At 39.0% G+C, this 26,820-nt stretch overlaps 1 protein-coding gene across 6 annotated transcripts in view; it reads right to left on the bottom strand.

Moving 5' to 3' along the window:
- LOC121323698 (transmembrane protein KIAA1109-like) overlaps positions 1 to 26,820 on the bottom strand; it is a 156,945-nt gene that overhangs the window by 32,863 nt on the left and 97,262 nt on the right. For 3 of the 6 annotated variants that reach the window (XM_041264926.1, XM_041264909.1, XM_041264900.1), the window contains exons 46-63: positions 25,004 to 25,692; positions 24,177 to 24,425; positions 23,934 to 24,027; positions 17,779 to 17,985; positions 15,606 to 15,844; positions 13,988 to 14,232; positions 13,786 to 13,891; positions 11,075 to 11,172; positions 10,041 to 10,226; positions 9,582 to 9,750; positions 8,750 to 8,961; positions 7,945 to 8,164; positions 7,578 to 7,637; positions 6,560 to 6,786; positions 5,683 to 5,877; positions 4,970 to 5,100; positions 4,342 to 4,465; positions 3,958 to 4,067 (exon numbers count right to left, since the gene is read on the bottom strand). In XM_041264926.1, the coding sequence (XP_041120860.1) occupies positions 3,958 to 4,067; positions 4,342 to 4,465; positions 4,970 to 5,100; positions 5,683 to 5,877; positions 6,560 to 6,786; positions 7,578 to 7,637; positions 7,945 to 8,164; positions 8,750 to 8,961; positions 9,582 to 9,750; positions 10,041 to 10,226; positions 11,075 to 11,172; positions 13,786 to 13,891; positions 13,988 to 14,232; positions 15,606 to 15,844; positions 17,779 to 17,985; positions 23,934 to 24,027; positions 24,177 to 24,425; positions 25,004 to 25,692 (3,561 nt within the window). The remainder of the gene's footprint in view (positions 1 to 3,957; positions 4,068 to 4,341; positions 4,466 to 4,969; positions 5,101 to 5,682; positions 5,878 to 6,559; positions 6,787 to 7,577; positions 7,638 to 7,944; positions 8,165 to 8,749; positions 8,962 to 9,581; positions 9,751 to 10,040; positions 10,227 to 11,074; positions 11,173 to 13,785; positions 13,892 to 13,987; positions 14,233 to 15,605; positions 15,845 to 17,778; positions 17,986 to 23,933; positions 24,028 to 24,176; positions 24,426 to 25,003; positions 25,693 to 26,820) is intronic. The other 3 variants (XM_041264933.1, XM_041264932.1, XM_041264917.1) reach the window with 2 other exon arrangements.

The following is a 26,820-nucleotide window of genomic DNA, read 5'->3' on the forward strand; positions in this document are numbered from 1 at the left end:
ACATCAACTGTTCAGAGGAGATTGCGTGAAGCTGGCCTAAAAGGAAGAATTACTGAAAAGAAACCATTGTTAAGAGTGCAGAATAAGAGGAAGAGACTTGCCTGGGCCAAAAAACACAAACTGGACGTTTGAGGAGTGGAAGTTGGTCTTATGGACCGATGAGTCAACACTTGAAATATTTGGGTCTAACCGCCGAGTATTTGTAAGATGCAGAGAGGGTGAGCGCATGTGTTCTGCATGTGTGGTTCCCACTGTCAAGCATGGAGGAGGCAGTGTCATGGTCTGGAGTTGCTTTGCTGGTGACAGAGTTGGTTGTCTTTACCAAGTCCATGGCAAGCTCAACTAGCATGGCTATCATAGCATACTTCAGAGGCATGCCATTCCATCAATATTACGGATAGTTGGGCAGTCCTTCATTCTTCAGCAAGATAATGACCCGAAACACACATAGTAGTTGTGCAAGAACTATCTGGCAAAGAAGGAAAGTGAAGGACAACTCAATCTAATGATTTGGCCTGCCCAGTCGCCAGACATCGATCCCATAGATCTTGTATGAGACAAACTGGACAGAAGAGTCAAAGCAAAGCTACCTACAAGTGTCCTACATCTCTGGGAATTGTTACAGAAGAGCTGGTAAGACATGTCGGGCGATTTCCTGCTGAAACTTGTTAACCGAATGCCTCGTGTTTGTGAGGCCGTGTTATTAAGGCAAAGGGTGGCTATTTTGAGGAATCCAAGATTTAAAGATCATTTTCAATTTTCTCAAACATTACTTTGATACTCCTTATCTTTTGTATATTGTAACATGTGTTTTTTTCAAGTAGTTACAGAAAAGTATACGACGTAAAACATTGTCAATTATGAAAAAAACACTAGTTTCCAGCAAGTGTACTCAAACTTTTGACTGGTACTGTGATATATATATATATATATATATATATATATATATATATATATATATATATATATATATATATATATATATATATATATACACACACACACACACACACACACACACACACACACACACACAGTACTGTGCAAAAGTTTTAGGCAGGTGTGAAAAAATGCTGTAAAGTAAGAATGCTTTCAAAAATAGACATGTTAATAGTTTATATTTATCAATTAACAAAATGCAAAGTGAGTGAACAGAAGAAAAATCTACATCAAATCAATATGTGGTGTGACCACCCTTTGCCTTCAAAACAGCATCAAATCTTCTAGGTACACTTGCACACAGTTTTTGAAGGAACTCGGCAGGTAGGTTGGCCCAAACATCTTGGAGAACTAACCACTGTTCTTCTGTGGATTTAGGCAGGCTCAGATGCTTCTCTTTCTTCATGTAATCCCAGACAGACTCGATAATGTTGAGATCAGGGCTCTGTGGGGGCTATACCATCACTTCAAGGAATCCTTGTTCTTTTCGCTGAAGATAGTTCTTAATGACTTTCGCTGTATGATTGGGGTCATTGTCATGCTGCAGAATGAATTTGAGGCCAATCAGATGCCTCCCTGATGGTACTGCATGATGGATGAGTATCTGCCTGTACTTCTCAGCACTTAGGAGACCATTAATTCTGACCAAATCCCAAACTCCATTTGTAGAAATGCAGCCCCAAACTTGCAAGGAACCTCCACCATGCTTCACTGTTGCCTGCAGACACTCATTCGTGTACCGCTCTCGAGCCCTTCAGCTACAGCCAAATATTTCAAATTTTGACTCATCAGTCCAGAGCACCTGCTGCTATTTTTCTGCACCCCAGTTCCTGTGTTTTCGTGCATAATTGAGTCGCTTGGCCTTGTTTCCACGTCGGAGGTATGGCTTTTTGGCCACAAGTCTTCCATGAAGGCCATTTCTGACCAGACTTCTCCGGACAGTAAATGGGCGTACCAGGGTGCCACTGTTTTCTGCCAATTCTGAGCTGATGGCATTGCTGGACATCTTCCGATGGTGAAGGGAAGTAAGCATGATGTGTCTTTCATCTGCTGCAGTAAGTTTCCTTGGCCGACCACTGCGTCTGCGGTCCTCAATGTTGCCCGTTTCTTTGTGCTTCTTCAAAAGAGTTTGGACAGCACATCTGGAAACCCCTGTCTGCCTTGAAATTTCTGCCTGGGAGAGACCTTGCTGATGCAGTATAACTACCTTGTGTCTTGTTGCTATGCTCAGTCTTGCCATGGTGTATGACTTTTGACAGTAAACTGTCTTCAACAACCTCACCTTGTTAGCTGAGTTTGGCTGTTCCTCACCCAGTTTTATTCCTCCTACACAGCTGTTTCTGTTTCAGTTAATGATTGTGTTTCAACCTACATATCAAATTGATGATCATTAGCACCTGTTTGGTATAATTGTTTAATCATACACCTGACTATATGCCTACAAAATCTCTGACTTTGTGCAAGTGTACGTAGAAGAACTGATGCAGTGATGAAGGGTGGTCACACCAAATATGGATTTGATGTAGATTTTTCTTCTGTTCACTCACTTTGCATTTAGTTAATTGATAACTATAAACTATTAACATGTCTATTTTTGAAAGCATTTACTTTACAGCATTTTTTCACACCTGCCTAAAACTTTTGCACAGTACTGTGTGTGTGTATATATATATATATATATATATATATATATATATATATATATATATATATATATATATATATATATATATATATAACAATGAAGACCAAGGAGCTTTCAAAACAAATCAGGGATAAAGTGGTAGAGAGCCACAGAGCAGGAGAAGGGTACAAGTATCCCTCTCAGCACACTGAAATCCATATTTAAGAGGTGGAAGATGCATCATACCACCCAGACGCTCCCCAGATCAGGTCACCCTCCCAAACTGAGCAGCCGGACAAGCTGGAAACTGGTTTGGGATGTCACTCTGAAGCCAACAATGACCTTGAGAGATCTGCAAAGTTCTGTGTCCGATACGGGAATCAGTATTCACACATCAACAATAAGCCGGCCCCTACACAAAACTGGCCTGTATGGACGGGTGGCAAGAAAGAAGCCATTACTCAGAAAGCCTGTATGGAGTTTGTGAAAAGCATGTAGATGATACTGCAGATACGTGGAAAAGGTTTTTGTGCTCAGACGAGACAAAAATTTAACTTTTCGGGTTAAATTCCAAACGTTACGTCTGGCACAAGCCCAACACTGCACATCACCCACTCAACACCATCCCAGCTGTCAAGCATGGTGGAGGAAGCATCATGTTATGGGGATGCTTCGCTTCAGAGGGGACGAGAAAGCTTTTCAGGATAGAGGGGAGAATGGATGGTGCAAAGTACAGGCGAATCCTTGAGAAAAACCTGTTTGAGTCAACCAAGACTCTGAAACCGAGTATGAAATTCACATTTCAGCAGGACAATGACCCGAAGCACAAAGCCAAAGTCACACTGGAGTGCTTGAACAAGAAGAGAATTAATATTTTTGAGTGGCCCAGTCCAAGTCCTGACTTGAATCCAATCAAAAAATTATGGCGATACTTGAAGATTGCAGTCAATCGACAATCCCCAACAAACTTAGTAGAACTGGAGCAATTTTCCCATAAAGAATGAGCAAAAATATCACCATCCTACTGTGCAAAGCTAGTAGAAACCTATCCAAAAAGACTCACAGCAGTAACTGCTGCAACAGGTGTTTCTACAAAGTACTGACTTAAGGGGCGGAATACTTATGCAACCAGTAAATTTCATTTTGTACATTTTCTTTGCAAGTTTTGCTGACATTGAACATCCTCCTCATATAACAGTGTTCAGTTTAACCAGTACAGCTTTGAATAAAAAAAGATTGTTTGAAAAACTGTGCATAAATTATTTGTAATTCAACAAAATGTGACATTATTGGTAGGGGTGAATACTGTATGCATGAATGAATATTTTATATTATATAAAATATAATATATATACACACACACACACACACACACACACACACACACACACTACCTTGTGCATTCCGTCCTCTTCAGTGGAGGTCTCCCAGTAGCTGATATACTTTTTGACCTACTATTACTGGGTTTGTATCCTAGACTCAATTTGTCTTTCAAAGAAGCTGCCTGTTTAAAACACAATTTAAAAAAATGTAATTTAATATTCACCATTGTCTGCAAAAGAAAAGAAAAAAAAAATCCCCAAATTGGTTGTGGAACATTTTTCATTCATCTTATTTCTGCAAACCCAAATTAAAACAGAATATTAAGATTATTTAAGTGATTTATTTTGTTTATCAAGTCTTAGACTAGACAGCCAATACACAATTTTATAGATTGTACTGTATTACAAATCCCCTCTTTCCCCTAAAACAATGAGAGCATTGAGTTGTTGTCTCACCCTCATGCTGGATCTCCTCAGCTTTTTTCGAACATCCCTCCGGATATCATTCACTGCTACAGACTCAAGCTGTTGATAGCGTTGGATTTCTTGGTTTATGGTCCCTTCACTTGCCCCTAATTTTCTGAAAGCATGGACAAAAATAACACTATGTAACAGAATTTTTGTTCCTGGGTAGTAAGTGTTATTTCCTAATTGCTTATGCCTCAAAAGTATAGAAAATGGCTATTATTCCCCACAAAATTTTGAAATTGACCTGTCCTGGTCACAAAAGCAAAGTTTGTGAGGAATAATAGTTTTGTGGGGAATAGTACCCAGGAACAAAAAATAAATAAAAATTTGTTACACTGTGTAATGTTAGTATACTTTTCATCAATCTCAGTCTGTATTTGTTTAAAACATAAAAACTATTGTACTGTACTACTAAAAAAAACAACAGACACCCATTGCTGATGCAAGGATAAGGTATTGTACACAATTACCAAACAGCAGTGGAAAAAACTTTTGAAACAAGCCTATGTTACATTAAAAAAAAAAAAAAAACACACACACATCTATCTGCCTGCAACAATAGTAGCATTTAAGACTACGAAAAAAGAAAACAGATCAATATCTGAGGCATGCTTACTTTAGGTCATCAATAACTTTAGCCTGCTCGTTCAGTTCTCTGATGTCCACTAGGCGTTTCGAGAACTTCCTTCCTCGTCCTTCAATTATCGGGCCCCCAGTTGATCCCTGGCGCCGATGTTCAATTAGTTCCTGCATGAAAGACCATGTCGAAAAAAAATGAGCAAACAGCTCAGATCTACACAAACTGATCAAATGTAATCAAATCCGACACCATGCACAGCATTCAGAAATCAAAAGCAAAATCAGTTTCTAATTAAAAGCACCTCCACCCAACTAGAAAGCCGTTGGAACCTCACACACTATCTAGTTTAGCTTAAAGACTGCCGATACCCATTTGAATTTTCCAATTCCATTTTTTTTTTTTTTTTTTTTAAATAAGCAAAAAAGACAGAACCTTCACCATGATTACTAGGCAGATCAGGCAAGTTTTCAGTACTTTGTCAGTTTGTTTGGTTCAAATACTGTAACTTTTCAAAACCTAGGTATCTTAATGAATCTTTTAACCAATTTTTCTTTATTATTTATGTTTCTCTAAGAATATTAATAGTTGAAACAAAAACCTGGACTGCTAGGGTAACATAGGAACCAAGATTATAAACCGGGAATTACAGGAAACAAGGCAGAAGATTTTGCTTGATTTGATTTGGCTTTGATTATAGCCCTCTAGAAAAAAGAAAAAAAAAAACACATGTTGACTGCTACTGTACATACACATCCCCAGGAGAGAGGCCTGGATGATTTGGAGCTGGATCTGCTAGAATGAGAACTGTCGCAATCACTGGGAAACTCTGCAGGAACTGAATTTCTCTGGCTTTTAGGACTCGCACCAAGCAGATGGTTAACAAGCCGTTTCCGAAATGTAAGTCTAGTGCAGTCCAATCCAGTTATAGTAGGTCCTTCTGTATTCTAAATGGTAAATAACTAACCTTAGAATGAGGTTTCAGGTGTAATTAGTCCTACTGTACTTTACCTTAAGATACAAACTGGTGCTCAGATACCAAGATAACGAGCATAAAAACATGGGATTAGGATTGAGATGAATAATCAATTCATTCAGTGCAACTTTTATTTTAAATAACGATTGAAATTTAACTATTATATATATTGGTATATATATATATATATATATATCTATATATATATAGATATATATATATATATATCTATATGAAAATCAAAAAATGGAATGGATTCAGCTATAGTCCCTTAGGCTCAGACATAATGGTAACCTCATAGGTAAAATACCTCATATAGTATTCTGGCAAGTGTAAGGACACTGCAGTCTTACTGCCAGGCATTTTTTTTTATTTTTTTTTTATTTGAGAGCATATTTGCTGATGACAAACAATACAAGGTTTAAAAAGCCTAAATAAACTATGCTTTGATAATACCATCACTTAGGCAAGGTTGGTTCTTAAATACAAAATAAATAGTTTTTATTAATCAAGTCAGCCACTCTGCAAATTTGTGAACACTATTTAAATTCTGCAGCAATAACCTGTAACACTTGTAGTAATGAAGTTATGAGGAGGTTTCATCCAACACGTTGGTGCAGCCTAAACACCGAAAATCAATGAACGAGGCTTACTGCATGGATGGTGGGTGACATGATGTTGGGTTCATCCTCATCCGAGATGTCAGCCATATTGATGGAGTTCAGGTCAGCAATATCATCCACGTCCTCCTCACCAGTCAGGGAAGTGAGTGTGTTACCAAGAGCATTCAATCTCTTTCCGATGTTGGGATCCATATGGACATCGATTCCACACATCTTCCACAACACATTCAGGGTCCAGGTTCCAGCACTACTGCTCTCTGTTTGAGCAACACACATCTCAAAACAAGTGCATTTCAACCTTGAAGAACTATAGCAAATGTGTTGTCAATTTATATAGGTCTCTTTGTCTATACATTTCAATCGAACTACAGAAACTGTCCAGTATTACTATATTATTAGAGGTTAATAAATGAATAAGGTAATGTGTCTAAGGAAATAAACATTGTTTCCTCCTTGTCAGGTTTTTGATTGTTTTACTTTATTGCTTTCCTTACTTGCATAACTCTTAAAAGCATAACACCAATAGCACCGTGTAACAAATTATTTTTTTTTTTTGTTCCTGGGTAGTAAGTGTTATTTCCTAATTGCTTATGCCTCAAAAGTATAGAACATGGCTATTATTCCCCACAAACTTTGCTTTTGTGACCAGGACAGGTAAATTTCAAAATATCACTATTTCCAATGAGAAAACAGGCGAGTGTGTGTCTTTTCGTTCACATAAAGTCAGAAAAAAACAACATATGAATCCAAATTAACATGTATTTATACTAAAGTAATACAAAAATGACTACAAAAGATTTAGAAGCGAGTAGTTTTTTGAGATTTACGATTATACTGTAAATTTAAAAAGTGATATTTTGAAATGTACCTGTCCTGGTCACAAAAGCAAAGTTTGTGGGGAATAATAGCCATTTTCTCTACTTTTGAGGCATAAGCAATTATGCTACCCAGGAACAAAAATTGTGTTACATAGTGTAATCAAAGAAAAAGAGCTGTAATTGGTGATATTCACCCACAGTAGTTCTTGCACAGTGTGAAAAATGAATACCTGCTGACTGTTGCCCAGTGGTTCTAGAACAAACTTCATATGTGCCATCTGGTACCACACCTGATAATAATAATGCAAAAAAAGATTAGAAAATACATTTTAATTTTTTTCCTCTCCAATTGCCCTATGAACTTCAGAAGTCCTTATATAATTAATCAAATATTGTGTTTTGATTTACATTTATATAAAGAGAGTTCCTGTTTCTGGTCCAGACATAAGTAACATTATCAGTGTCTTTGTCTATAGCCAGGCGTTGCCGCTTTTTAATATAAGGCACAAGAACTAAACAGCAGCTCCTGAACAGGTAAAATGTAGTCTATTAAGTAGCACAATATAAAATTGAGACTTTAACATTGCAAACACTCACAAGCATTTATGACCACATCTCCCCTCGCTTCTGGTTTCCAGTCATCCCAAGTTGTTTCGAAGCCCTCAGCAAATCGTATGCAGAAGTTTTTAAAGTGACCTTTGCTGACCAGAGACTCTGAGGAGCAGGCAGTGATCAGAGTGCTCTCAATGGTGAGAACCAATGCTGAGCCCATATCTAAATCAATGCTGTGATTGGCCTGGGACTGGGGAGAAAACATCTGTTAACATTTATAGTGTGTTTTGAAGAAAAAAAAAAAAAAAAAAAATGTTATGGAGCATTTTCAAGAGTCATTTATGTTATTTTTTTTTTCATATTCTGTCTGTCCTATAGATCTGCCGGCCCCTGCTTCATAATTCCTTTTTGGTGAGGTGGGACAGGGTAAAATTATGGCTTCGATTACTGGTATATGTCCTTTCTAAAGAAATAAGGAATACAACTGTCATTTTTTTCTCTCCAATCAATGTTTTTCTTTTATAATTGTAAACTTACTATGAACTAGTGCAATATGTTTCATGCCAGTATGCTTTATTTCAATATAAATTTCAGTTACCAGCATTTATTGTCTCATGACATATATTGCATAACAAGACCTGTATCACGCATACATTAGGGATCCATTACTTTGACTATACATGATACTTTGACTCTTCTGTCATGTAACCTGCTACCAGATCACTACGAATTGTAAAGACACACATGACTTAACTATTGATTATTACCATTATCATTTATATTGTTATTGAAGTTATTTGCTAAAACAGGCATTGCAGAGTTAAACTTTTTGGTATATTTTAGATGGTACCTGTGAAGAGTTTGTGATGGGTAAACAGATCCCTAAATCGTTTACAGTTAGCTGAAGGAACAGTGTACTGAAAGCCTGAGCAGAAGTTTGCTGGATCCCAGGTAACTTATCCACCACTTCTTTTGTAGCCACATGAATGTCTTTATTCAACGCCAATCGCTGTTCATTCCAATTGTCATATGCAGCCTTGTAGTTCAGCCAGAAAAGCACAGCTTTAAAAGAAAATTAATATATGTATTTCTTGTAACAAAATATAGCAAAGTGATGCTTTACAAATCATGTACCTGTTGAAAGTCATTGAACAATTTTATTAATGGCTTCTATTAAACAGGATATGCTGAACAGTCAGGTGGTTCTGACAACACAGCAAAAATGGAATCTGCGTGAGCTCTAGTTAAAATATCCTCTAACACGAGGGAGATTAAATTAAACTCTTATCCAACATGCACCTGGCCCCTGCAGCTTTTCATAAACAAAATAACACACATGTGGAATCACATTAATGTGCCTCAGCACCATCTTTAATGTGTGTGTTTTACTGTAGCCGGTCAGTTTGATATGCAAAGTAGCCTGGCTTATTGAGACAATTATTATACTGACTAAGTTGAAACCACAATGACATCTGACATGGATCCATTTATAAAACAAAATAAATTGTCCATACTGCAGGTAATCTAGACAAGTGCAAAGAAAATGGTAGCTGAATTATAAAAAATAAATACATTAAAAAAAAAAAAAAAGTACTATTAATTATTATGTGGCAGACAGTATTCACTGGGAAAACAGAAAAACAAACTTTAATTACATACTGATAACACAGCAAAAGACCCACCTCTATCAAATGCCACAGGCTGTGCATATACTATAGGCCTGTTCAGAGTGATAAGCACAGCTTCTTTATCAGATGAGTAGCTGATTTCCTCCTGAAGAGCGTTTCTTAGGCCGATCCTTGTTTTGAAATAAGCTACCTGGTGGAAGTCTGAACCAGCTTCTTCATAAACCTTGTGGAAACAGAAGATGATAGAAATAAGACTTAGAAGACCATTAAAAAATGCAATAAAATAAAGCATCCTAGCTTATGGTAACATGCTTCTATATCTATCTATAACAGCCAGTGGAATGCCAATGGGAAAAATACTGTACCGTGTTAAATAGAGCTTACATTTGACAGGCTGGTTGGAGACAGAAATAATAAGAGAGTTTACCGATACATTTATTTAGTATGTCAATGTGAAGGAATATCTTTTCATATATTAAAGATTCATGCTCATCAAATTAGTCTCTCCCTGACCTGATGTTTAACAATTTGCCCCAATGCCAGATTCAGGTCCACTTGGCATTTCCCAAAAAGTTTCAGGTAGCTGCTGCTTCCAGGCTTAGCTTTACACTGGATCCTGTTGGAGAGCTCCAGCTCAATAAGACCGGTCTCAAATCTCACTGCCCTCATGGATGGAGTTGTAGCAGTAACCTGAATACCCTGATTTAGAGAAAATAAATAGTGTTTTGAGAATTCATTATGTATTTTTAAAATTCCTACTAAATCTAAACTTTATTATAACAATCACATGTGAAGCCTTGAAGTCATGACAGTTTTCCTCACAATGTGTTTGCCGTACATTTCAGGAAATGCGTTGCTATGCAGTTCTGATTTAGGAAAAATAAATCTGATGTACCAATGCAGATTACTCAATTCATAAACATTTAGGGAAGGGAATATTTAAATGTCCATGTCTGCTTACTAAGTAGGAAAAGAATGACTCTGAATATCGTGAGGAGAGCTTCATGCATTGCAATGAAGATAAAAACAATTAACAAGAGAAATGAATTCACGTGTTGTCGCGCACATTCTCAATTACGCTGCACATTAGCTACTTGTTTGTCTGGTTACCTTTCCAAAGCACACACACACAATTATTTAAAATATAATTTCTACTAAGTATAAGTTTTACTCCTTCGAATTTATGTGTGGGTGGGTGTTTGTGTGTGTGTTGAACACCTAAAAGTTAAATTTCATTAACACTAGAACCGCCTTTTACAATACATGTTTTTATATTGAATATAACCTACAATATTCATTATATATATATATATATATATATATATATATTATATATATATATATATATATATATATATATATATATATATATATATACATACATACATACACACACACACACACACACACACACCTGTTTTCTCTCTACTGGAACTAGTAGCCATCAATTCCTTCATTTTGTACAATAAATGAACCAGGGAAAATATCAGTAGGAGAGATTTCACAGTTTTGCATGTACATAAACCTGTTTACACACTTAACTTTACCTTAAACATGAGGTTCAACGAATATAACAGGATTTTGGGTTTATCTACATCAGCTGAAATGTCATGTTCATTCCAAAGAGGTATAGGCTGTTCTCCTCCTGCAAGAACAAAAGATAATTAAACATACCTCTAGGCAATAATATTATTTTTACTGTTGCTTTACAATATTATGATGCCAAAAAACAACATACATAATGATTCCATTATGCAGCATTCAACTGGTTCTCTTTTATCAACATTTATATAATATAATTTGCTACAGTACATTTGTAAACCAGGTTGGCATCAGACGAATAACAATTGTATCATTCTGTATCCACACTGTGTGATTTTGCAAGATTACTACTTAAAGTGGTCCATTTAGACATCACAATCTAAAATTAATATCTTCCTGATATTGATCAATATCATAAATTACATTTATGGAAATACTCTATCACAGAGCCACACTTGGTGTGGAATTATTTTGAAATGTGTAACCTTGCATTACACATTCCAAAAGAATGCCTCTTATGATACCAAAACTACATATTTAAAGTTTACATTTTCTTGGCATCTGACATAACCTAAATTCTTGTAAACAAACCTAGCAACCCATCTCGTTTTCTTGTTTGTCTAGTGTTCATGTGGTAGAGCAGAAAAAAGATAACTTCAAATATGACTAAACCGAAGGCTGCCTGTGTGTACCATTCCGAACCCCAGTAACAAGTAGCTAGGGTGAAAGAATTGAGGGAGAGTTTCATCTCTAGGCTTGTGTTGACTGGGAATCCGCCCTTAACACTAGTTCCAAAACAGGGGTTTTGAGGATCCACGACATTCAGTCTGTAGAACCTAGTGAAGGTGTGGGAAGTAGCCCACACCACTGCATTGCAAATGTCCTTGACAGATACACCATGGAATGAAGCCCATGAGGTTCCCATGACCGTGGTGGAATGGGCAGTGAGCTTTTCTGGAGGGGGCAAGTTGGCCAACTCATAGGCAATCCTGACCGTGTCTCCAATCCACTTGGACAGCCTCGGTTTAGACAGGGCTTGGCCATGGGACTTTACCCCATAACAGACAAAAAATTGTTCGAACTAACCCTAACCCTGTCAACATAGTACGCTACGGCCCAAACTGGGCAGTGTATGTAGTTGTTGATCCCTATTAGACTGGAAAGGAGGTGGATGGAAACCTGTCAATTCCACAAACTGCTTGACATGGAATGCCGAGATAGTCTTCAGCAAAATGACAAGACTGATAGGAGCGTAACCTTTGTCCTGGTCTTGTAAAATGCCTGCATCTCACAAACCCGCTTCGCGGAGGTGATAGCGAGCAATAAAGCTGCTTTGAATTATACAAATTAAAGGAATGCAAGGGCTGAAATGGGGGCTTCATGAGTGCATTAAGCACCACCTTCAGCTAGGAACAATGTTCTTCATAGTCGGCCAAAGCCGCCGAGCCCCTTTCAAAAATTGCTTCGACAGGAAGTGAGGTCCTGGGGAGATCAAGCCAATCTTAACCTGGCAAGTGAAATAGCTGCCAAACAGACCTTTCACCATCAAACAGGTCTTACAAAAATTGTGGTATTACTGCCATGGGAGAAGTCCTGGGGTTGAACACACGTAGTAGAGGTGGCCACTTGGGAAGCAGGCGAATCAGCTCCTTAGTGGATTCCCGCACGTGATGAGAGCACTGCAGCATCTTGTCCACCACAGGACCGAATGTATGCACTATAGTGGTCGGTGAGTCCAACAACTGTGCTTCGTCTCTATCAGGCATGCGTGCCTGGGAAAGCCAAAGCTACCTGCCTGCAGCTACCAGCACAGCCAGGTTTCTAACTATAGCCTGTCCGTTTAGCTTGGAGTTGGAGCTTAGGTTCTTAGGTTAGATGGCATTTGAATAAAGTGTTACTGCTCCTGCTTACCTCAGAGTTTTCTTGTGGTTCTCAGAAAGGGACCATAGCAAATACAACTGGCAAGCTACCAGGATGCTGTTTTAATTCCCTAACTGTGCGGCGAACGCACTGGCTGAAAACGCTCTCTCGTGGATCACCTCAGAGACCTGGCACTGCTTGTTAGGGCTGGTAGTATCCTGGATAGGCGAGCTAAATTAGGCACCTGGAACAAGGCAGTAATAGAAGCCTCAACCGGTGGAAACCAGACTACGCCCAGCTTCTCCGAATCATGCACCCCATACAGGTTGCCCATCGACCAGGAAATAGCAGGATGACGGGGAAGCACGCTGATCAGGAGTAAGGGATACAGAGCTGCGGGATAGCAGTTTCTCAAGCGTGCGTTGGAAAAAGGGACACACAACTCAGAGACGCTGCGATTAGCCAGTGCCTCCTTGGCGTGGTCTGGCCCCAGGCAGTAAGAGCCCTTGCTCTGCTTGTCTTCTATAGGCAATATGGCCTTGCATGTCTCACAAGGATAGAACCAATGCATGATGCAAGGAGCAAGCAATGCAGTGTACAGATACAGTTGTACAGATGCTGCCTCAATCCGATTATTGAAATGGACCTGACGGGTCAAGACACGAGCAGGACTGGTTTGGCACCGGACCAGTGACTTGAGCGCCAGTCGGTAGTGGGCTGGAACTGGGTCGGTACCTGGTCGGTTCGGTACTAGTTTGGTGTATTTAACACCAGGTCAGTACTGGTTCAGTAATAGTTTGGAACCTGGTCGAACATTTCGTACTTGAAAGGGAACTATGAGATTATATTTTCCAACCTGAAACCTTCTGTATCACTTCATTCACTTCCTTCATGAACACCTTCTGCAGAAATACCAGGTGGTTTAACAGATCTGTTGTCAGGTTGTGCTCAAACGAACCAATCTGTGAAGAAAATCAACAGAAGTGGACACAAGTTAAACAATAGGAATAATCCAATAGCTATAAAAGATGATTATCTTTAATGATTATCCTCATCACCTCAGCCACACAGTGCAGGTAGTTTCCTTGGAGGTAGTTGCCCCGTTTGGATGGAAAGTTATCTGCACTCCAAGGCTGATCAGAATGGCTATCATGTTCTTCCATTATATATTCTCCAGACATGGTAACTGGTGGCAGATTTAAACTGGCTGAAGGAGGCATTGACGACATATCAACCGGTGATACTTTAGATTGAAATTGCAGTTTATGATTGGGCAGCTCAAATGTAAACCTTGTTTGTGCACCTTAAAAAAAAAAAAAAAATTATAGATAGATGAATAAACAGATATTTTGTAGAGAAAGGAGGGTTGCAGTAGGATACAACATTTATTATCCAAGATAAATGTTATAGATGGTCTTGATGTCACAATTGCATGCAACAGTTAATTATATGCCGGTATCCAGAAGTCAGAGGGTTTAGTAAGAAATAACCCACAACAGTGTGCGCAGTAAGACAATTCTTACCATATGCCCTGGGGTGGATTATTTCACTAATAAAATGGCTCCATTTTTTGTTTGTTTTAAATAATTACACAAACTAGCTTTAAGGAAAAATTATAAATGTATTATGTATCCTTCCACTGAAAAAAAAAGTCCCTGAATACATATTTTGTACTTTTTTTTATTTGCCATAAACATTACATTGAACATTCCCATTTATAGTAACGTTTTTGAGAAAAAATGGCATTTGGGAATTGAAAGCAGACTGATTTCCCACATCTGAGGGAGGATTCACGGAACACCTAAAGACTGCACTGACACTTGACATCAAGGGAGGAGCTTCCGAGTGGTTTTTGTGTGTGTGTGTAGGAAATTATCCTACTCAGGTTTTGCGGCGTTCAAGAGAAACTGACAAATAATTTTAGAGGCTGTTTTCACATTGATGGCTGTTAACTGGCATAATATCCCTAGATTGTAAACCAGCATTAGACGACATGTGGACTAAACAACTTCTGTGCGAGTCTGCACAGTGCCGCAGTCCTTCCAATACGCGGCGAGCACAACAGAATTCTATGTTGAACCCAACCTTGTTTAAAAGCCCAGAAGACAGAAGGAGAGTTTTTAAATTTGTTTTAAATGTTTTTCTGAAATCGGAGGGTAGTGATGAAATGTATCTGTTCTGTCTAATTTAAACATCGCATACTCACTAGTCAGTTTTATAAGGCGATATTTAGTGTATTAAGTAGATGCCGCTGCTGCACGTTACATGCTGAGTGAAACGTAGTGATTTCTTGGATGGCATTTGAATAAAGTGTTACTGCTCCTGCTTACCTCAGAGTTTTCTTTGTTCTTTTCTCCGACTCAATACCACAGTATATTTGCCATTTTTTCTGTAATTCTTAGTGACAGAGATGAAAAAAACATTTTCTAGGGGGCGGTGTAAATACAATTTCAGTTTTATGTTGACATTATTACCTACAGAAACACTGTTTAGATAAGTGTTACTATTAAGGTGTAGGAATATTAATAGACAAGGTAAGTAAGTTGGTCTATGATGTCATAGCCGTGCGGTAAGAACTGTCTTGAAGTGATCTTGTTAAGCCAATCACAGCACTTAATTTTTCCAAGCCATTTTATAAGGTATTTTAATATAAACTATTTTATCTCAAAACTATACCTGTCACTCCATGGCTTTTCATTTGGCCCATTCTGTATTCTGCTTTAAGCGATGGCAACAATGCTGCTCCTATTGTGATACCATCTAACATGGCACTGAATTTAAGAACTATTGGCTTCTTTTCCAAGCCCTCTGGCAGCTGTGGAAACTCATTGGCTTCGATTGGGGTCTGGTTAACACTTGAGGTGGTCTTTTCAGAAGAATGGGGAGTTGAAACATCTTCCCCTGGAGGCTGAGGCCTGAAAGACAAATGGTATTCATTAATTTCCACATAAAAATAAATAAATAAAAAAAAATAAAAATAATGATAATTTTGTAAAAATCGTTTCATAGGTTAAACTGGCATAAAAGTCACTCCCTCCCTTTTTGAGACTTCGATTTTAGGTAAATATCTTTGTGTTTAAAATACTTTCATTAAATTTTTTTTTTTTTTTTTTTTACAATTGACTTTTTTTTTTTCTCTACATGCTCAACACCAATAGATAACACAAGATACACAAGTTTAGTTTCTAAATAACCCTTGTTTGCACCATTTTATTCCATTAATGATTTTACATTGTTGTTTTTTGTTTTTAGTTAAACTGCTAGTCATACATCCCACATCGAATCCGTACCGACCTATTTTTTTTTTTTAAGCTTATCAAATGCCAGACAAGTTCAAGAACATATCTTCTTTGCTTTACTGAACATTTATTTCCAAAACCATACTTGGACAACAGTTCCAGCTTTTACAAAATGTGTAAAAAGTTCATTTAAAAAGTACCAAACAGTGCTGCTTCACTAATTAAAAAATAAACAAATAAACAACAAAAAAAAACATAATACACTCAACAGTGCACCATTTAATAACCAATAAACAAAACATTTTAGTGCTGCATACAGTGCAGTACAATTGCATTACATTTCCAGCTGTACAAATACATTCATTTTGTCTTGTTAATCAGAACCATAACCACATGTAGAACAAGTTACAGTAAGTATTAAATGTCATTAAAAGTACTCCATTCAAACAAAATGTTTTCTACAATTTTTCTTTCGCCATATTAAAGTTTGTTTTTGTTTGTCTCCAGTCATGTACTTTTTTTTCAGCATTGTGATTGCCATGCATTTCAGCAAATTCAGCAATGCGGAATTTCAAACCTGAACGAAAACCATTTTCGTTTTTTGTCTGAATGTCCTACTTTATCCAGTCTCAAAGACACCTGCATTATTATAGCATTTCAGTTACAACAAACAGAAGACTTGGTAAGTTTACTCAGCTTTCTAACCAATAGCTATTTGCTATGGATCCCAGGTGCGAGTTCAGTCTGAATGTTGACAAATTAATGGCTCACGTGGGAATAAGGAAATTTATAGAGATTGACAGCTACTGTGTTAACAGTGAAGCAGTTTAGCTGTCACATTTTCATATTCTGAAGGTTGGTAACTTTAACCACTATTTTTTTTTCCTGGGTCGAGAGGAGGTCAGTCAAGAGTCTGAAAGCTTACGTTTAAAACATTCAGAATGACTAAGGGTATCGAGAGTATTAAAACTTTAAATTAGAACAGTCGTTTTGTGTGACCTGAATGCTGCAGATTCTGAAAAAAACAACAGGATGTTGACAGTTAAGTTTGTGTGAGCCATAATAACTGTGTCTGTAGTAATCCTATTGTGCCACTGGTACAGTAGATTAATATTAGACACTTCGGCGAATATGTCGCACCAGTGTATTAGTCGCTTCCCCCCCTTTGGGACCCGCAAAAATGCGTGAAAGTTGACTTATACAAATGTTTTTTACGGTAGACTTTTCATTGAATCCATAATGGGCAGCTGAAATATTAAGTCTCAAAGCAATTTAACAAATGAAAATTATTCCCCAAAATCCAAGAAATCCATATGAGGTTCTTACTACAGTATCAATATTCTGGAGACTGCAAAGAGGTAGGTAGTTTAATTTTGGATTGAGTGATTTTATAGTGGGGACATACTTCTTGTAGATGAATCCTAATACAAATGGAACTGGCTAAAGATGTACTTAATAAACGATGAAGAATTTGGTGATCATAGGTATCTGTCAACCAAAATAAAAACAAATTGCTATCAACAACAACAAAAAAAAAAATCTTATAAAATTGTAAATATTTATTGCTATCAAACAATTGGTATAAACTCTTAATGTACTGCACCACTTACACTGTGGATGGCTGTCGAATGAGGTCTGAGATCTGCTTGGAGAGCTGATGGGAGCTGCGCACCATCATACTGTGCAGGGTAGCAGGGTGCTGAGGGATGTTAATAAGGATGGTGCCCACTTTGAAAACAGCTGCATTGTTTGTTTTCAGTCCTCTCTGGGCACTATACAGTGCCTGAGATTTGGCAATGTTGCATTTTACTACAGTTCTGAAAGTAATAATAAAAGCAACATTATTATTTAAATTCCAGTCTTTCAGCTATTGATATTAATAAATGCAATCCATTCAATTTGACATGCACTTATACTAAAACAGAAAGTAGTTTTAAGCATTGAAACAAACTATTATTATTTTTTAAAACACGCATTGCATGACATTTTTGCTCGATATACTGTTAAACACCTACTTTATGGGGAGCAAAGTAAAGAAAAAAAAACACAAATCCAAATACACACTGGAAAAATATATACATACTATTAATACAAAATACAGAAAAGCATTTTCTTTTTTCCCCATTTCCATTTACTGGCATCTGTAGCACACTTTTGTGCAAGTTGTTTCTCTCTCTCTCATGTAACAGCTTAATGCATTATGCAAATAACATTCTTGACACATTCTTTCTACATCTCACTGCCTAAAATAGCTTAATCTGTATCCAAGCCTACACACAAATTATATTTCAGTCTCAAAACGACTGCAGATTTCCACCTCAACTCCCCTGATGAAATCAGAGGATGCAATCATAGAAGAATTGTACATGTAGCAGTTGCTCTGTATCCTATTGACAGTTTTTAGTCTACACATGTGGTTCAACAGCCTGTGGACAGATTTTTTTTATTTATTTCAGAAGTGTTGGTCAAAAGGTAGAAACTGGTACAAACACTTTAGTACTTAATTACTATTTTTAAAAAATGCAAATATTCCATTCTCAGGAGTCAATTAGGGCATAATAATAATAAAACAACTTATTTATTTATTGTTTTAAAAAAATAGAATTCAATTAAATATTACATCGTCCCCTCAAAGTACAGGCACAGCTAACAACTTAAGTGTTGGTGCTAATGAGTCCTTATTTTAAAACTACACAGAAATGGCAACGAAATCAATCTGCCGGGCTCAATGGGTTTTGTACTGCATTGTTTTTCATCGGCATTAGATAACAGTATGTTCAATTAGTTTTTGTGTATTTCTGCAATGATCACAGAACCACTCTGGACATCTGGTGATTTACTTGTGGCTGCTCCAAATCCAACTACTCTTAGATAAGCTTTTTAGTAAAATAGTAAATTGATGTACAGAAAGAGGCCTATTTCATGAACAAAAGCCGGTCTTAATGTTGCTAGTGTTGTAGTAACATAAGGGTTCCCTTCACCAGGACTAAAGAATAAGTAGAATAAAATAGACTAACAAGTCAGATGGTAACACTAGGAAAAAAGGATGGCACAGCAGACTCCTTGTGTCATAGGCCCTCTGAACTGGATTATCTAAATGACTGGTTAGTCTGCGCTCAGTCACAGGAGCAAGCCCTGGCACATACGGCGCTGGTCACAGACCACCTCCAGGGCTCAGTCTCAGTATGAACCTGCAAAAGTGCCGCCTCACGCCAAGCCAAGTATCGCATTTTCTGGGCCTCCACCTAGACTCTGTGTCTATGCAGGCCACACTAACAACTCAGAGAGTTACCGCAATAGAGTCTTGCCTCTCCCTATTCAGGTTGACAGACACAGTAAGCATGGTGCTGTGTCAGCGCATGCTGGGGTTGATGGCTGTTGCTTCGCCGGCCCTTCCTTTGGGCCTTCTCCACCAAAGGCCTTTCCAGGCCTGGTTCAACTCGTTTGCGTTTACCAGCAATGAGACATAAATCGCAGCCGATATCCCAGTCCTGCTGGAGAACCCTGCGCTGGTGGAGGATCCCCTCCAACCTTCGTCAGGTGACAGCCATGGGTCCCATCTTCCGGAGAGAAGTAATCACCACAGACGCCTCCAACCACGGCTGGGGCGCAGTCTGGAACGGTGTGGGGACTCGGGGAGTGTGGCCTCAGCCCACATCAATGTCCTGGAACTCAGGGCTGTAGATCTCGCCCTAGAGCACTTTCTTCCAGTGGTCTGGAACAAACACGTGCTGGTGCGGTCAGACAACACCACAGTCGTGGCATATATCAACAGCCAGGGTGGCCTGAGATCTCCGAGCCTTCACCGCATGGCAGTTCGGCTGTTACTGTGGTCGCAGCCCCGGCTGGCTTCTCTTCGAGCAGTCCACTTACCAGGCCAACTCCACACCGCGGATCTCCTCTCCAGAGGAGGTCCCCTGGCCTCGGAAAGGCATCTCCACCCCAGGGCGATGGAACGATCCCCTCTTTGGTTCTCGATGAGAGACCTCGACATTCCCTTAGGAGTCGACGCCCTGGCCAACGAGTGGCCCACTTGTCTCCTATATGCCTTCCCACCAATACCACTGCTCCCCGCCTTCCTAGAGAAGGTCAGGGTAGAGAAAGCTCCAGTGCTTCTGGTAGCTTCTCGGTGGCCCCGAGGGACCTGGTTTTCGACCCTGGTGCAACTCCTGCACGGCCAGCCGAGGCAGATCCCAAACTCCCAGCTGATCCCATCCCAAACCCCAAGCGCGAGAACTCCCACTACCAGGTCGCAATACGCGTATAAGTGGCAGTTATTTCAGGACTGGTGTCTGGCCCAGGGCCAGGACCCAGTTACCTGCCCCATGGCAGGTATCTTACAGTTTCTCCAGAAACTATTAGATGACGGTAGGTCCCCTTCCACATTGAAGGTGTACCTGGCAGCCATATCCGATTGTCACATGAGCATAGATGGGTTATCGACTGGAAACCATTTCCTGGCGTCCCAATTTCTTTAGGGTGCGAGGAAGCTGCGTCCTCCCAGGACATCTAGCCTCCCCTCGTGGCGCCTTGATGTGGTGCTGGAAGCCCTTACAAAAGCCCAATTTGAGCTACTCCACACTGTGGATCTGAAGCTCATGTCCTTAAAGCCTGCGCTTTTGCTGACTATTGCTTCAGTAAAACGGGTAAGTGAGCGTCATTCACTTTCAGTGCACCCTTCTTGCACTCGCTTCGCTGGAGACAGGTCTAGGGTCTCCATGCGACCAAACTCAGCATTTTTGCCAAAAGTAATATCCCCGTTCCACGTGAACCATTCTTTGGAGTTGATGGCATTCCATCCTCTTCCTTTCTCTTCTCTGAAGGACCAGCGGTTGCACATGCTCTGCCTGGTGTGGGCATTGAGGTGCTATATTGACCATACTAGGGGTGTCAGACACACTGAACAGTTGTTTGTGTGCTATGGTTCTAGGATGCTGGGTCAGGCATTGTCTAAACAGTGCCTGTCCCATTGGATAGTGGATGCCATTGCTCTGGCTTATAAATCTGCTGGCCTTTCCCCTCCGGGTCAATTGAAGGCACATTCTACCAGGGGTATGGCAACATCCTGGGCCCTCTTTTAAGGTGTCCCAGTTTCTGAAATATGTGCTGCTGCTAACTGGGCTACGCCACACACTTTCATGAGGTTCTACAGACTGAATGTGCTGGATTCCTCTGCTCCACTCTTTGGAGCTTCGGTCTTGAACACTATTACACCAGTGGATGAGACCACTTAGTGTTAGTCTGGATTAGACTGCTGTACTCTTTGAGTACGCTCTCCAGCGTTACCCATGTAGTAACAGTATCCTGGTACAATATCGTACTATTAAAGACCCTCTATTCATAGAACAGTGTTCGGAGCACGGACGTCAGAGCTGTGGAGGCCTAAAGGCAGCTTTTATATTAAGATCAGCATAATCCTATCACCTGACAGCGATACCCATTAGTTGATGGCTAATTTTTCTTTCAGAGAAACAGGGTTGCATCCGCAACCTTATGTTTTCTTCTCTTTATCTGATTTTACTGAGTGAAAACTCTGTTACAAACTGTATGCATTCTATTACTGAATTTTAGTACACTAAGCAAATCCCTTTATACAACATGGCACCACCTGGTGATCATATAATAAAGTTAAATGACTAATGAAAGCAATATGTAAGCAATAAGGCATGACAGGGTGTGGGATACACTCTAAGATCCACACAGCCCAGGTGTGTTAAGTCACAAGGCGAATTTGGTTTCCCAAAAGATCAAAATTTATATACTTCGTCAGTCAGCTTTATTGCGAATTTAAATTTGGCTCAGTTTCTTTTTTCAAAATTATACATTAAATGTGGTTAGTGACATTTATTAATATAATTTAAATATGGCTACTGTTTTTTTTCAAAAGATTTAAGTGCCTTTGAATGGGGTATGGTAGTAGGTGCCAGGCGCAAGAACTGCAACGCTGCTGGGTTTTTCACGCTCAACAGTTTCCCGTGTTTATCAAGGCTGGTCCACCCCCAAAAGACATCCAGCCAACGGCAGGCGAGTGGTCAAAAACGGCTCATTGCTGAAAGAGGCCAAAGGAGGCTGATACGAATTGTGAAGAGCAACAGATGGGCTACAGTTAGTCAACTGACAGTCCACTACAACATTGGTACCGAAACATCCATAAAATAATGCACAACTCGTCATACCTTGACACGAATGGGGTATGGCAGCCGACGACCTAACAGTGTTCCACTTCTTTCAGTAAAACACAAGAAACTGCGTTTGCAGTGGGCTAAGGAACGAAAACACTGGTCACTGGAGGATTGGAAAAACATTGCCTGGTCTGATAAAATCCCGGTTCCTGTGTTTAACGCTGATGGGAGGACTAGGGTATGGAGAAAACCACATGAGTACATGCATCCATCATGCCGTGTGTCAACATTGCAGGCTAGTGGTGGTGTTGTGATGATGTGGAGTGTGTTTTCATGGCACATATTGGGCCCCTTGATAAAAGTGGAGCAACGCTTGAATGCCACAGGATATCGGAACATCATTGGCAATCAGGTGCATCCCTTCATGGTAGCAGTGTAACCATCTGCTAATGGATTTTTTCAGTCAGGATAATGCCCCATGCCACAAGGCTAAGATTATCCCAGAATGGTTCCACGAACATGACAGTGAATTCAGCTTACTGCAGTGGCCTGCCCAGTCACCAGATCTCAATCCAATTGAGCATCTGTGGGATGAGATGGATCAAGCTATTCGGAGTAGAGATCCACTACCAGCCAACTTGACACAACTGTGGGAAGCATTGGAGTCAACATGGACCAGCATCCCTGTGGAACGCTTTCCACATCTTGTAGAGTCTATGCCCCGATGAATTGAGGCTGCTCTGAGGACAAAATGGGGTGCAACTCAATATTAGGAAGGTGTTCCTAATGTTTTGTACACTCAGTGTATATGGGTCTAAAAACAAGAACTGTTCCAATTATAACATCTAATTCTAAAACGCTGACACCTTAGCACGGAGTTAATGCAGGTTCTCTTCACCTCTCTACATTATTCACACCTGTTAGTCCAGACCAGGCACGCTACAATCAAACTTTTTTCATTATTTATCTCTCAATGGTTTCTTACGGTTATTGTATTATTTGCTTATTTGTGCGTGTTATACACATTTATATATCGCCATATATTAATAGGAGCAAAACAGTTCAATATTTTACATGTGAAGTACGGAAGCGGTGCTCTCCGTGCCCAAGAGAAGTGGGGGAGCGATGCTCCACCGCGACCCCCCAGCACTACACCTCTGGCGTGAAATATCTACTCTGTTACTGGAATCCATTCCTTAAGTGAGATCTACATAAGTACTGGGGATCTAAACTCAGATGATGCAAAAACAAAAGCTTGTATTTACAGTCAAAAGTGACAAAGGGACTTGTTTTTAAAGACCATTTATATATATATATATATCTATAGTATATATATATTATATGATATAGTATATATAATATATATATCTATATATATATATATATATATCACTTGAAGACTTGACAGCATATAAAGGGTTACACTGCACAAAAAGAAAATCATATTAAAAAAAATCATTATTTGCCTACATTCCTTACATGTTCTTGTTAAGTTAACATGATTAGTTTTATAAGCACTCAATTAAAATACAGCATGATACGTTTAATACAGACAGTATGCATAATCTAGGTGCATTAACATAATTAAAATAAAAGTAAACTACATTTTCCAACAAAACAAAAAAAAAAAAAACTGTACTCACTGAATAGTTGGTGTGACTCCTTCCAACAACACTATATTAACCCCACCAATGTGAGCAGAGGCACATGTCTCTGTCATCTTTTGGTGCAAAATATCTGCATAAACAAGTGAGAAATATTAAAAAAAAAAAAAAAAAAAAAGCATTCCATTAGCTCGCTCTGGTGAGCGTTGCATTTGTGTTGCCTTTCTAATATAATTTTCCACTTTGCAAGACAATCACAGGAGTTTCAGTCAAAATCTTTACCTTTCATTTTTTCTTTCAATGTGAAGCTGCCATGGATTTTTTTTAGATCTGCTTTCATCGTTAAGCCTCCAATGTCAGCCTCAAGGTGAGTGCTGTTCACCATACCTATCCCAAACACTACCAGAGTGACATGCTGGGGCTCTGTGCTGACCAGGTTCCTCTTCGTTTGCAGGTTGTCTGGACTGGAGCTACCCCTCTCATTTTCAAAGACTACTCTACATGTTGATTCTGAAGAGCTCCGACCACCATCTGGAAACCAACAATCATTGGTTATAGCTAACAAAATTCAAAACCATTACCCTGATCCAAAAGGTTTGTCTTTGGGAGTTATTCATTATGCCAGTGTGGCAGAGCGAAAGCTCTTCTGGTGCATGGGGGTGTGTGTTGTGTGGGGAATATTAGGTTGGCAGGGAGGGGGTTAAATTTCTCCATGTGAAAACACGTGGGAATATGGCCACCCACAGGTGTATAAAATAGATGTTCACAGGTGTTCGAGGGATTATTAGAATTGATGTTGGTGATAGAGGTGGAGGTCGGTGGTTCGTGTTCCATGCTGTGCTGTTTGTTTGTTTGTGGTCTTGAGTTTTTATAGAACTTTTTGCTTTGGCCCTTGTGCCTTTTGTTTTGTCAAGTGTGTTTTTGTAGTGTATGTACCGTATTATTTTTGTTTATTTGTGGATTAAAAGAGAGCATTAGCACATTTAACCTTGCAGCTTTATGTGTGTGTCTCTCTCCCTTTCATTGCTATCTGGGCCGTGACGCTAACGCGGCACAGTATAATACTATGGTATACTATGGTATATAATACATGGTTTCTGAAGCCTTACCTGTTGGGACGCCGGGGGAGGCCTTTTCCAGAATGCCAGCTGGATCAGAGATGAGTGAGTAAAAGTTAAGCAGTTTATACATGTTCTGCCAGCACTCTGCAGAAGTCTCGCTCTGCTCAGAGACAGTAATGGAATCAGAGTCATCCATCTGGATGGTCATGTGATTAGCCGCCTCCCTGGACCCTTTCTGAGACAGCTTGGAGGTCCTCCTCTCCAAGCGGCCCAGCGAGTTTTTGTTGCGTGGTTCTTTCTTATTATTCTCATTCCCTGCACAATAGTTCTTCTTATTGTTTCCTTTGCTGCCCCTCGAGCTGCGGCTGAAGTCTGAGAAGCGTATTTCCCTGTGATTTCGGGTTTTGAAGGTTGGGGTGGGAGATGCGGATCCTGCAGTGTACCTGCTCAGCTTGATGTCAGTCTGGGTGGCTTTGATGTCATCAATCATGGTGCTAAACTGGTGTATGAGCCGGACTAGTGCCATGTCGACATGTTGGCTGAGAGACTGGCAAGATAATGTGAAGTTACAGTGGAAGGTATTGTAATGCCGTCTGTTGAAGTCATGGAAAGAAAGTGCACTGGTGGAGTTTTGGGGAGTGCTTATGGATTTCTCCATTACTACAGCATTAATACTGAAGGTTTCAAACATCAGGGCAGGCTTGAAGTCCAAAGGAGGAAGGTTCACTGCCCCCTGTCTATAAATAAAATTGATACGTATATTTAAAACAGAAATAAATAAATATCACTGCAGTATAGCTATGGCCAAATGTTTTGCACCACCTAGAATTTTAGGATTGAGACAAAAAAAAAAAAAAAAAAAAAAAAAAACTATAAAAACATAATCTAGATAATTTAACAGTAATATCAAAGAAACTACTAAACTATATCGCAAAAATCTACTGCCATAATAGCAGTACAGTATTTGATTTTGGATTTTGAAATGTCACAGTATAAGGAAAACTACAAAGCGGTATGTAATTCAACATGTTAACATTATTCAGCAGACTTAATTCGACTTTATGAAGCAAAAATGTGTAGGGTGATGCAAAACCTTTGGTCATAGCTGTATGTAGCCAGTCAAAGTAAATAACAAATAATTTCAGTAAACCATATCTATTATGTTAAACCTGTATTTGATTTCACTGTGTAACAAAAAAAAATTGTAAATCTAGAAAAACTACTCACTTCTAAATCTTTTGTGGTCATCTTTGTATTACTTTAGTATAAATACATGTTAATTTGGATTCATATGTTGTTTTTTTCTGACTATGTGGACGAAAAGACACACATTTTCCCATTTTCCCATTGGAAATAGTGATATTTTGAAATATCACTGTCCTGGTCACAAAAGCAAAGTTTGTGGGGAATAATAGCCATGTTCTATACTTTTGAGGCATAAGCAATTAGGAAATAACACTTACTACCCAGGAACAAAAATTGTGTTACATAGTGTTTTTAAATGGTATTTTTTCAAAGGATTTGTAATTAAAATAACTGGCAAACTGGTTGGTATTTTGCATGTCACATTTCCCTTTGAAGGAACACATCCAACACAAAAAAAAACCCAGAAAAAAACAAACTATTCAGAACGTTTAGTTCCTATGACTGTTCACAAGTACATTTTTTAAAATATAGATTTCTCCAGAAATTAAAAAAAAAAAAAATAGAGACATTCTAAAAGACTGCCATTTATTTTCTTTAAAAAGTACTCAGACTTCCAGAAGCTAGAAACATTGGCTTGCATTTGATTACCTATCACTGCTTTTCCTATGACTCCTGAGTGAGTTGCTGAGTTCCTTTATACAACCTTGTAAAAGTTAACC

The sequence above is a fragment of the Polyodon spathula genome, chromosome 1, assembly GCF_017654505.1.
Source record: "Polyodon spathula isolate WHYD16114869_AA chromosome 1, ASM1765450v1, whole genome shotgun sequence".
Taxonomy (NCBI): domain Eukaryota; kingdom Metazoa; phylum Chordata; class Actinopteri; order Acipenseriformes; family Polyodontidae; genus Polyodon; species Polyodon spathula.